Source organism: Corvus cornix, chromosome 4A, assembly GCF_000738735.6.
Source record: "Corvus cornix cornix isolate S_Up_H32 chromosome 4A, ASM73873v5, whole genome shotgun sequence".
NCBI classification, from domain to species: domain Eukaryota; kingdom Metazoa; phylum Chordata; class Aves; order Passeriformes; family Corvidae; genus Corvus; species Corvus cornix.
This window is the reverse complement of record NC_047058.1, coordinates 17,035,756-17,047,758: the sequence shown is the minus strand read 5'-3', so window position 1 is coordinate 17,047,758 and position 12,003 is coordinate 17,035,756. Positions and strand designations below refer to the sequence as shown.

Genomic DNA, 12,003 nt, shown 5'->3' with positions numbered 1-12,003 from the left:
CCTGAAATTCTGCGTGTCAGGAAGCAACAAAACCAGTACAAGTGTCTGCAGTCAGACATGTAGAAACAGAACATGCTTTGGATGGAGCAGTAATCCTGGATCTTTATTTTTGTCTTAAGACAATAGCTCTTCAGTGCATGGTGAGGCTAGGTACAGGCTTTTCATGTACTTTTCTCTAAGAAAAACATGCATGAGGTGCCTTTTCTACAACCTGGCTTTTTGTCCAACCCACTCTTCAGCAATTCTCAAGTTTGCCCTTTGATCCAGCTCCCTTGGGAGTCACTTTTCTTTCTCCTTTTTGTCTTCCCATTTGTGGCATCTTTGTTACAATCCTAGAGGAACTAGAACCAGCCTTGACAGGCCACCATTTTCAACCAGGTTGAGTCTTTAGGGTTCAGGATGGTTCACACCCTTCTCTTTTTTGTCTGCCTCACTATGGTCAGAGTGTTTTTGTTGCGACTTTCCCTTGCTGGTCATGCTCTGCAGCCCATGTGTCCTTTGTTCTTCTGCACTTGCAATCTCCATGATTTCCGTGAGGCCCCCAGAGGTCTTTTCCAGCCTGATTGATTTTGTGATAACACTGCAAGTGATTTATGTTCTCAGCACCTTCAGTACAGTCCATGAATCGTTCTTCAGCAGCATTTCACCCTCTTTCTTTCATCACTGTGTGGTGGGTTGGGCTGATTATTGACTCCATCCAACCTCTTTGGTGATCCATGGAGCACCAGGTTATGGGGCTCAGTCCCATATAATCTGAATTATCAAGTCTCTGCCACGTTGTAGGAGGAGCTTTGGCTGGTGTGAGGAAGGAGTGACACCTTTGCTGTAACAGCAGCTGCAGTTGCTGGGCTTTGAGTTATGGGATGCAAGTATATCAGAGACAGGAGCTGCTTGGGAGTCATTAAAGTGACTTTTCTCTAGAATGACAAGTGGCAAATACTTGGATTTCTCAAGTTCTGCAGATATTGGTGACCTTAAGAGTTGCCTGTGAGAGAAATAGTGCTTCCAATCCAAATTTCTACCCAAGGAGCAGGCACAGAGAACTAAATCTCAAGCAGATCACAGACAGAAGCAGTAGTTCCCATAATTTAGATGTTCAGTTGTTAGCTCCTCAGCAGAGAGGCTTGAGGACAAGAATATTTTACAAAAATACTATTATTTTCCAGTGTGTGTGTTGTTGAAGAACTTGTCAGACTGCACCATCCAGGGGACAGATTTATCTCTAGACCAGATTTTACAGCTTTTCCCTCAGGAGAGCAGCACAGGGACATCTTTGTGCAGCAATTCAGTCTCCCTGTGCCTCAATGGGGCCATAAGTACAGGAGTTGCTTTGCAAAATAGGATGTTTTAAATAGGACAAGCTTTCAAAGCAAATGTGGGGGTTCTCCCTGTTTCTCTCTCTCCTCACAGAAAGGACTGGATGTGGAATTCCTCACAGACCAAGGTGCAGGGTGCAGGATGGGGGCTGCTTTGCAGCTGACAGCAGCAAGCACATTTTGCTTTGTTTAATTATCAAAATCTTGCCTGAAACACTTATTTCTTATAAAGCACAGCCCAGCAAAGAGGCCGAATCATTTCTTCTGACATCTCAGGGGCAGAACACACAGAGAGCACACGTGTGCCTTGGTGTAGGCAGCGTGGGTGTCCTGGGTGCTCCCAGCTCTGACCAGGGTGAAGACTCCATGGGCAGCTACAAAAAGGCCCTGGCTGTAGATTCCCAAGCCTCTGCTCCACCTGAACAGCCTGACCTGAGGTCCAGGGAAGCCCAAATTAATGCCTGGGGACTCTGGACCACCCTAATGGGAGCAGTAGCTCACTGTCACCCACACAGCAGGCAGATTTGCCTGACTTTACTCCGTTTCAGCTGTTTTCACATGGATCCACTTTGCAAACTCTGGGGCAGGAAAGCTGGCCAGGTTGAAAATGTCATGGCACTTGTATTCATCTTATTCCTCTAATGAATAGCATGGCTGATGAATACTAAAATAATCAGTGCACTGCCGATTGCGTTCTGCGAACAACAATCTATTTTTCATTTCATTACTGATTATTAATTATTTTATTGCCTCCTGTAGCTGTGTTAATAAGTAATCATACTGAAGCATACCTAAGTGTTTTAATAGGTGAAACATCTTTTGCCCTTTACTTGCTTCTTGTCAGTTCTTGAGCAGGAAAAGTTCATCTGCTGTGCAGAGGGAACGCATTAAAGTGGCTCTAACGACTGCAGAAGCAGAATCAGTTAATTGTTAAAGACCATAAAATACCATGAATATGGTCCAAACACTGGTTTAGTCTGATTTGGAGTCTGAAGACATCTAGACCTCCTCCTAACAAGTTAATTTCTGTAATTGCTGGCATTATTACAGGGCTGCCTGGCTGTGGTGTTGTTGGAGAGGGGTTTAAAGATTGCACAGAAGTCTGCTTTTAGTGTCCCTCTGAAAATCACTGTGGAAAATGCGTTTCCTAAGGTAACCAGGAATATCCATGGTGATTGTAGGTACATTTAAAATGGAAGTACAGCACTGAAAGCTAAAGCCCTGGGACCATCTCTGCAGAGCAGAGGCTGGGCAGATCTGGCCCTTCCAGCTCACAGTGCTGCCCAGTTCCCAGGGTGGTATGAGGAGAGGGACAGGTCCTGCTGGCTGCACTCTCTCCTGCTGAAGTGCTTCCCTCACAGGAACATGCATGACCATGCCCAGCATCCCTGGGAAATGCCTGGATGAGCCTCACCTTGTGTTCCAGTTGCTTTTGCATAGAAAAAAGTCATCCAAAGGCCCACCTTGTTTGAGTTTGGAGACCAGAGTCCCACCATGAGGCATCGCTGTGGCTGGTGCTGGCTCTTGGTGTAGTAGCAGGGGACGACACCCGTGGGCTACCTGAATGCTGGGACATGTAGGGTGCCTGATGCCTGGATATGAATATATTTCATTCAGTGGCCTTCTCCTTGTAGGCTTGGATTGCTTTATACAGCACAGTGCAGCTGATCTCAGGTCCCTGGCAGCAGCAGGAAGATCCCCAGTGTGGGAGCAACACCTGCTGTGACTCCCTAGGTCCATCTTCCTGTCCACCCATCCTCACGAACGCCTGCACTCTCTGATTCCAGCATTTCCCCTCCTCCTTCAGTGCGTCACATCTGACACACACAGGGGCCTCTCTTGTCATTCTCTCTGCAATTCCTCCTCACTGCAGCACGGATGCTGTCCCTCAGAGCCCTGGGGGAGGGATTCGCTCACCTCCCATGATTTGCAGCAGCCCTTGGGTGTGCAGGCAGGAAGAAAGGCTTCCCTCTGCCCTGGGGTGCTGTGTCGAGCATTCCAGAAATCCAGGGCTGGTGCAAATGCCTTCCATCTGTTCTGTGTCTTAGATGGGTGGGTCGTGAGGTGCTCTAAAGGGTTCCAGAAGCATTTTGAACATCATGATGTTAAATTGTAAGGTGTTCCTGTGAGGAACTCGGGGCACTGAGGAAGTGTTACGACATGGCAGTGAAATACGGTGCAAAAATATTGCGATGCTGCCGCCCATGTTCTTAATACGGCTTTTTGCCACCAAAAAAAGGAATAAAATCAAGCTGTAATCCTGTGTGCTGTGTCCTCCTCTCACCTGACCCAGGAAGCAGCCAGCCAAGCAGAAAATCCAGTTCCTCCCCAAGGATGACCACACGGGGTGTCATTCCTTTTTGCCATTCTTCTTTCACAAGGTACACTCCTCCCTTCTTGGGCTCCTGCTCCTCACTCCTTTCTCCACCTTCGCACCCGGACGAGCAGGTAAACTGAGAGGACAAAACGTTCTCCGTGCCTTTCTCTGCCACTTCATCTCTGTTGTTTTGTTCTTCTTTTTTTGTTTTCCCTTCCACCTCCCCTAGAAAAAAGAGCCGGTGGCACTGGCGAAGAAAACCAACAACACCTACAACATCGTTGGCACCACCTACGCCCTGAACATCGCCAAGGAGCCCGGCCTGCCCACCATCTCCAAGAGCGCCGCTGCCGCTGCCACGGCCACCAGCGTGCCCCCGAAGATGCCCCGCCTGGAGGAGAAGCTCCCCGAGAGCAAGAAGACCTACAACAGCGTCAGCAAGGTAGACAAGATGTCCCGCATCGTCTTCCCAGTCCTCTTTGCCATTTTCAACTTGGTCTACTGGGCCACCTATGTGAACCGGGAGTCAGCTATCAAGGGAATGATCCCCAAACAGTAAAACCGGTCACACAAACCTTCCATCAGTGAGCATCATCCCAGCAGGAATTCTCCAGGGCTTTCTTCTTTTCTTGTTTTGTTTAATTATTATTGTTCATTTGATTATTATTATTATTATTATTATTATTAGGTCATTCTTTTATAATGTAAACAAAACTGTGATTTTAATTTAATCCCATATACTTTGGTTTCGTTTACTTTGATGATGAAAGTTAAAAAAAAAACTAAGGGATCATAACAAGTTGTGCCTCTTAACATCTTAAGTCTGCTGTCACCCATCTGACCAAGTCACCCTGTGCTGCCATCTCTCCTCTGCCACCTCCTGTGGTCCCCCCATGGTCTTCACGCCTCTGCCATTTCATGCTGTCCCCAGGGGCCGCTGCTCTGGGGCTCCTCCTCCTCTGTGATGGGCTGCCCTAGCATGGGGGATGCTCCTGGACACCTGAGCTCCAGGGTGTGCCAGTCACTCAGCCAGGCTCCTCTTCAGTGCCTGGCACTGTACACCCGGGCTGTGAGTGCAGGTGAGCCGGTCACCTGTGGGGATGAGGGAGCAGCGTGGCATGGGCCAGCTCGTGGCCCAGTGCCTGCTGGGGCAAAGCCACCACTGCTGTGGTCCCCAGAGCCATTGCAGGGGTGGAACGGGGTGGCAGCATCTTGTAGGTATTGCAGGTCTTACTCCTCTCTGTCTTCACCAAATCCATCCTCTCTCCAGACAAGAACAGGTGCGAAAGGTCCTGTCTGCCTGCCATCCTACACGCTTGGGGCAGTTCCTGTTGGCAGGAAGTGTGGCTCCTACCAGGGAAATCATTTTTCTCAGCATCAGTCAGGAAGTCAAGACAGAAGCCTTGGAAGAGACGGTGGCTGTGAGGCTGCACACATTCAGCATCAGGACTGGAAACCACAGAGGTCATGTTCACATGGGGGGTCTGTCACTTTCTCTTGGCCCCATCCACTTACCCTTCTTAGCATTTCCTCTCTGTCCCACCCCCTTCTTCCAGCTTCCCATCCATCTTCCTCTGGCTACTCGGCAGCCCTCAGTGGCATCTCAGTGCTCACACGAGGATTTAGGCAGGCCAGCTCCCTCCTCTTGGGTAAGCCATGCTGATGGGGAGGAGCAGAGCCTGGGGAAGTCCAGCTCATGGTACGTCCCTGCTCTGGTGCAGGATGTTCCCTGTGGGACCCACCACAGGGATGAGGCAGGGGACAGGTGGTCCCCAAGACTCTCCCTGCCCCTGGTGAGCTGGTGCATCCTCAGCACCGTGGGAAAGCAGGAGAAGGGGCTCTTTGGAAGAGCAGGGTGACACTGCTGTCCCATAGAGCCATGAGAGCCAGGTGCCATCCCACAAAGCAGCTGAGGTAAGACCCAGTCTAACACCTGCACACTCTTCCAAGGAAAGCCCTCCAGTGCCTTGGAGAGAGGCTTTTTCTCCCTTCTGATCACCACAGTGGACCCAAACCAGTGTTTGTCCCCTTCCCAGCAGCAGCGCAAAGTGGTGACAGCCAAGCCACCCAAGCTGTCCTGATGCAAGCAAGGACATCCCATGCCTGATGCTTCCTTGCCCCCAGCCCGTGGGTAGCACAGTCCTGCTGCCACAGTGGGAACCCTCCCTCTGCCCCTCTGGCTGGCCCCCAGAGCTGCCCCCAGCACATTTTGGGCTCATGCAGCCAAGCCAAGGCCCCAGCACCCCCAGCATGGTGCCTTCAGCATTGCTTTGAGCCGCTGTGCCAGGCTTAGTTTCCCCCTGCCTGTGCAGGAGCCGGGCTGAGCACAAGGCACAGGATTTGCCCCACCTGGAATATCCATGGGGGCGGCAGGATGGAGTGAGGAGGGCCAGGGCACTTCTTCCTGCAGCACTGGTGGCACTGGTGCATGTCCTGCCTGTCCCTTACCAATCTCGCTGGCTCAACAGCAGTGCAGTCATTCCCCTGCCCACAGCTGAGATTTGGAGGGGAGTTTGGAGATGTTTAGTCCAGTCCCAATGTCTTGGGTCCACAAGGAAACCCACGTGGCTGGCAACATTGGGAAAGAGGAACCAGACCCCCCCACCCCAAGCTGCTGCTAAGGAAACCAGCTCTGTCCACATCCTCTCTCACAGCATCTGCACCCCAAACCATGTCATTTCTACAGTGCCTTTCATCCCCAAGGGCTCCCTGATGGGTGGGAAGGCCCAGGAGCTCCCTTCCTCTGCCTGCAGCATCGGGGTGGAGGAGCAGAGGGGAGGGTGCACCATCCCCAGCCCTTCTGCTGGGCAGGGGGGACGTCCTGGCTTCTTTGGCACCTGGTTCTGGCTGCTGCTGCAGCCACCCCACTAGGACATCCCAGCTGCCCCATCACTGCCTCGATGTGTCCCCAAGCCCCTCACCCCCGAGGCACCCCATGCTCCCTCCACCATCCCTCCAGCAGTGAGGTCCCTTCCTGCCACCCTTCTGCTCTCTGGGCTCTCCAGTGGGGAAGGCTACAGCTGTTTGTTTTGGAAACATTTTCTTAAATAAGCTAGATGAAGGGTGGTTTCATAAACCATTCATGTCACTGTAATACTCAGGCCTGAGTGAATGGAATAGAAACCCCACAACAAGCAAAAGCGACACAATGAAATGGTCACAAAGAGTACGTTGTGTTTACTAATGGAATTAAAGCAAGTTTAGATACTGCATCCAGTGACTTAGCTGACTTAGCTGGCCCTGCTGCAGAGGTGGTTTCCTCTGCTAGCCTGGGAATTCCCCAAAATCCCTTCTCCCCCAAGAGCCACGTTGCTGTCTGTCAGTGCCTGCTTTGTAGAGCTCTCCCTAAATTGTCAGCTCTTACCATCAGCTGCTCAGCAGCCCAAGCACCCCGGGGCTGCCTTTGCTGCCTGCCCAGGTGGGCTCAGTGCTGTGGGGTGATGCTCAGGAGAGGGGCTGGGTCTCTCTGAATTGGGACAGTGCCTGAGCCTCCTCCCTCCCTTCCTGCTGTGATCCAACCGCTCTCACTGACCTGCCAGGGTGAATTCCTGCCTGTCCCTCCCCACAGTCCTTCCCTCTTGTCCCTCCCCAGGACACTGCCCACTGCTCTGGCTTGCCCATGACACCCATCTGCTGGCTCATCTTTGCTCTCCCAAAACCTTTTCCTGATAAGAGGCTGCCTTCCTGTGTCTGTGTGAGCACACCTCGAAAGCCAAGTCTATTCCCAAGCAAAGCCTGGCATGGGCTCCGAGTCTTTTTGCCAGCTGGAAGCAGAAATACCGGCATCCTTTGGTTAAAGACAACAAACCAAACAGGATTTCTAGTTTGGCTTCCAAGCAGGAAAGCATTTCGGGAAGATAGTTATAAATAAGTGGTTTAACATCTCCTGCCAGCAGACATCACAGAGAAGATAATGTTCTTTTTTTATAAAACTGTCAGTGACTCAAATTAGGACTTTTCCTTCCCAGTTAACACGAGGCTGTTGATGGGGGCTTCTTCTAAGAGCTTGCCAGCCCAGAGCTAACCTAGCACCAATTACTGGAGGTTAGGCTTGCTGTGATGGCATATAAGGGCTCCATTTTTGTAGCTGATCATGTACAGAAATTCATCTGTATATGGCCACTGATAATCTAATCTACAGCTGTGCAGAGAGCGGACACTTCATTTCACCGTGAACCTCAACACTCCAGTATTTCTCTTCTTCTGGCAAGGCCCAAACTTCCCTGACTTGATGAGAATCACCCAGGCAGGAATTGGAAGTCTTTGAGGGTGATAAAAATGATCTGTTCAGTCTGCACTCTTGTTTTGCAGCTTGCACTGCCTGGGAAACACAGAGTGCAGTCCCAGGCTGCAGCTGCTGCTGGAAGTGTCAGAGGGACATTTGGGCACAGGCAGCTCGCCCCTTCCCTCTTCTGAAACCACACATGGGCAGCAGAGAGCTGAGCCTGGGGAGGCAGGGACAGCTCATCTGGGGTCCCTCAGCAGGCAGGGACAGCAGCACATGGTCACTGAGAGCTCCACTTTAGTGTTAGCACAGAGAACATCCCTGTGGGGTGACAGGAGAGGGCTGGGGCAGAGGTACTCCCTCAGTGCCACCTGTTCTCCTAAGGGGCTGATGAAGTTACCCTCACAGAACGTCTTGAAAGCTTCTCAAACATCACCCAGCCAGGCTGTGACTCTCAAGACAGAGCTTCCCTGCTCTCCTTTGTACACCCAGCTCAGCCTAAGCAAAGCTGGCTGCACCACAGCCAACTCAGTCCCCCTGTGCTGATCCCTGCCAGCTCGGTGGCACTGGCAGGGTCCTGGTTCACTTGCTGCAGCACATCCCTGTGCAAGCAGACCCCAGGCTGGCTGTTCCCAGGCACAAGGTTGTCCCCAGCCTGTCCCTGCAAGCCCATCCTGTGGACACCAGGTGCATTCATTTCTCATCTGCCACCTTGATTTCTTCCATCCATGTCTTGGATTCCTTTCAGCCATCCCTTGGGCAGGATCACATCACATCCCAGGAAATGGTTTCTCCTGTTGCAGGTCAGCTCTCCTAGGGAGAGCCTCTGTTCTGCTGAGAATCCCTCTGAGACCTTCAGAAACCTGGGGCTGCTGCCTCTCCCAGAGGATCAAGGAGAGTTCCACAGCACAGAGGGTGCTCTCCCAGCAGGCTTTCCTTGGGATGTGCTAGTGCCCCCCTTCCATGTTCTTGGTCCTGCGAGTGGTGGAGAGCTAGGGTGGGGCTGTCACAGCGCGTAGTGTCCGGCCAGTCCCCAGTCCAGGCCCTCTTCCCCAAATTTTGTCCCTCCCCGGGGCCACACTTCAGCCCACCCGATCAGACACCTGTGTGGATTTTGCAGACTGCAGAGAAATATTTCCATGACTCCTGTTGAGGTTGGGGAGGGCTCAACCACGGCAAGGGACACACTGATGGAAACATAAGTGCTCTGTTAATATCAAAGTAGGGAGAAAAATCATCCAAGCAATTCACCAATCCTCTCCATATCAAGCTACACTACTTCTGAAGGTAGTTTTGGCAAGAGGCCACAGCGCAGATGGAATCGATGGCTCCCAGGTATAAATATTTACTGTTTGACCTTGTTATTGTTCCATCAGCCAAAGGTTTTTACATACATATATATATATATATATATATATATATACACATGCTTGTGTGTATATTTGTGCTCACAAACTCTTTACATCTCAACATCAAACCTCATTGTCTTTGAAAGATAGAATGGCCACCACTTTTAATTATTTTACTTCCCTCTCATTCTCTTTGCTAAATCTTCTAGATTGAGGTGAATCCTCTCCACTGGGCTTTGGGAGGCACAGGGAATAAAGGGAGCGAGGGAAAAGAGCCTCTCCCCACGCTGGGGGCTCAGTGCAGGCTTGTTGCATGGACCAAGGTCACTGCTGGCAGTGCTGCCCAATATCTTTCAGGAAAACATGGTCCCTAATTTCACACAGCCCTGCCCCAGACACTGGGATGTTCCTGAGATGGCTTTTTTAACAGCTGAGTGCTACAAGCAGTTGGTCCTCATCCCATTGCACAGCCAGGCAATGTGCAGTGTGAGGTGTCCACCCTCAGTCTGCTTCAGGAGGGAGCACAAAACCTGGTGGGATCCCCTCCAGCTGTCCCTGGCTAGAGGAACACTTCGGCCTCTCCTGCCAAGCACAGGGGAGCTCTGGCACTTGGCCTCTGCTCACTGCTTGTCCAGGTGGGATGCAGGGATGCCTGACTGTGTGCTGATTGCTGGAGGTGTCAGCAGGAGCACAGGCTGCTGCTGCTGCTGCTGCTGTCCTGCTCTCAGCACAAGCAGGACCGTGTTGGGTGGCCTGTGAGCCGTGGGGCCGTGGTGAGCAGCCCCTCGCAGAGGTACCCAGCGTCAGCTCCCGCAGCATCACCCCTGCCTCTCCCCCTGGCTTAGAAGAACCATTCAGGCAGTGATCCTGCAACTGCACTTGTAGCTCCTCAGTTTCCTCCTCTGCTGCTGGACAGAGGCTGTGGCAGGCAGCAGCGAGGGCCTTGTGGTGTCCCAGCTGGGAGAATGAAGGATGTCACCAATTCTTGTCCTGGGTCTGTGCCTGCCTCCCACCACGGGAATCTGCTTTACACAGTCTTGGGCTTGGGTTGGTCCCAGCACTGGGCCTGCCATCCTTCACCACGAGTGGGGTGATGCTGGTTTTCGCTTATGAAGCTCTAGGACAAAACATGATCTGGCTATTCTGTCCTGCTCCTCGCTGTCCCAGTGCAGATCTCTCCTGCACAAAACTTCACCAGCTCCATCTGCCGAGAGAGGGAAGCCTGGATCCAGGTTTGCTGCGTGAGCCAGGGTGCTCCCACAGTCTTTGAAGGCTCTTGGCTCTTGTCTTCAGTGCTGCTTGAAGGCCCTGTCAGCTTGATAAGACCATTGGCTCGTGCTGCACTGCGAGCTGCACTCTGTTTCCCCTGAAAAGTCTGTCGGTGCCTCCTGTGTTCCTGCAAGGCACCCAGCAAATGTAGCAGCAGCCATACATGGAATGATTTGATTTTTGCAACCACAAAAAGTAGGGGCAGAGCTGGGAAACCTGAGTCACTGCCACACTGCCTCTGCCAGGCTGCATTTAGAGTGGAAGGGTTCCTATCTGCTGTCACCTGGGAGTTTCTCAGCCTCCCAAATCCATTCAGGTGGCCTCGAGCATCCCCTCATCAACTGGATTTTCACTGTCAACTGACTTGGGGATAGCTGCAGGCAAATGTCCTACCTGAAGGTGAGGGCACCAGCTGCTCCTTTAGGTACTGAGAGTGGCACTAGCACCATGCTAGGGCAGCCCATCCTGAAAAAGAGCACACCCAGCAAATCACCAAGGAACACGATCATTGTCACTGCCTCAGGTCCAATCTGTGCCCCAGCACGTCCTCAGCTTTGTTTTCCATCTTGTGAGACTCTCTTTACACCACTATGAGAAAGGATCTAGCTGGCAGCAGTTTAATGCATGACAATCCTGTTATTACAGCTGTAAATAAATAACAACTAGGAAAAAATTGCATTTTTAAAATTTTTTGTTGACTTTATTTTCACTATTGACTAGCTGGTAGCCACTTTCTTAAGGGATTTCTCATGGAAACTGTGACCTTTCTTCTCTCGATTCCTCTCTCTCTCTTTCTTTCTGAGATTTTTTTCTGTGTTTCAAATGCTTTTTGGTGCAATGTTCAATGCCTGTTTGTATTTTTGAATTGTATTTTTCAACCTTTGCTGGAAAAAAAAAAAAAGGCCCATTCTAATTGGCAGGATTTTTAGTCCTGCCATTTTTTTCAGCTTTTAGCTTTTTCAGTAAGTTAAAGCAAAGAAAAATGCCTCAAAAAATTACAGTGAAGTTCTGAGGAGAGATTAGAAAACATCAGAAACAAGAAGTACATGAGTAAGATCAGTGAGATGAGTGGAGGAGGAGGAGGACTCTTGTGACACCTACTAACCTCCTGATGTAGCACACAAGGTGGGACTAGACCTCTTCACTGAATTAAATCACTCTGCTTTTCCACTCTACCCACTCTCTCGAACTCCGATCAAAACAAATAAAAATTCATATTTTAAAAAAATAAATCTGGTTTTTGTCATCGGTTATTTTCCGTGGTCTGTTTCTCAAAGCCACATCCTCTGGGCTTTGGACTACCTGCCCATTTGGGGAGTTTGTCCCACGGAGAAGCAAGCAAAGCACCCATTAAAGAATAAAATTCTGGGGGAAACTAAAGGAGCTTGGGATTATTTTCTGGTCCCTGTTGTGTCACGTTTAAAACGCTTTCCCTTCCCATGACAGGGCAGTGGAGGGCACAAGGTTTGTTAAGTCAGATTGGCTGGGGAGTTTGGCACCAACTGGAAGGCAGCGTGGTGGTGGTGT

At 50.8% G+C, this 12,003-nt stretch overlaps 1 protein-coding gene across 3 annotated transcripts in view; it reads left to right on the top strand.

Moving 5' to 3' along the window:
• The window catches only part of LOC104691628 (gamma-aminobutyric acid receptor subunit alpha-3), a 72,228-nt gene extending 60,520 nt beyond the window's left edge, over nt 1-11,708 (top strand). For all 3 annotated transcript variants that reach the window (XM_039571921.1, XM_039571919.1, XM_039571918.1), the window contains exon 10: nt 3,863-11,708. In XM_039571921.1, the coding sequence (XP_039427855.1) occupies nt 3,863-4,192 (330 nt within the window). In that variant the 3' untranslated portion in view covers nt 4,193-11,708. The remainder of the gene's footprint in view (nt 1-3,862) is intronic.
• Nucleotides 11,709-12,003: the final 295 nt, after the last annotated feature.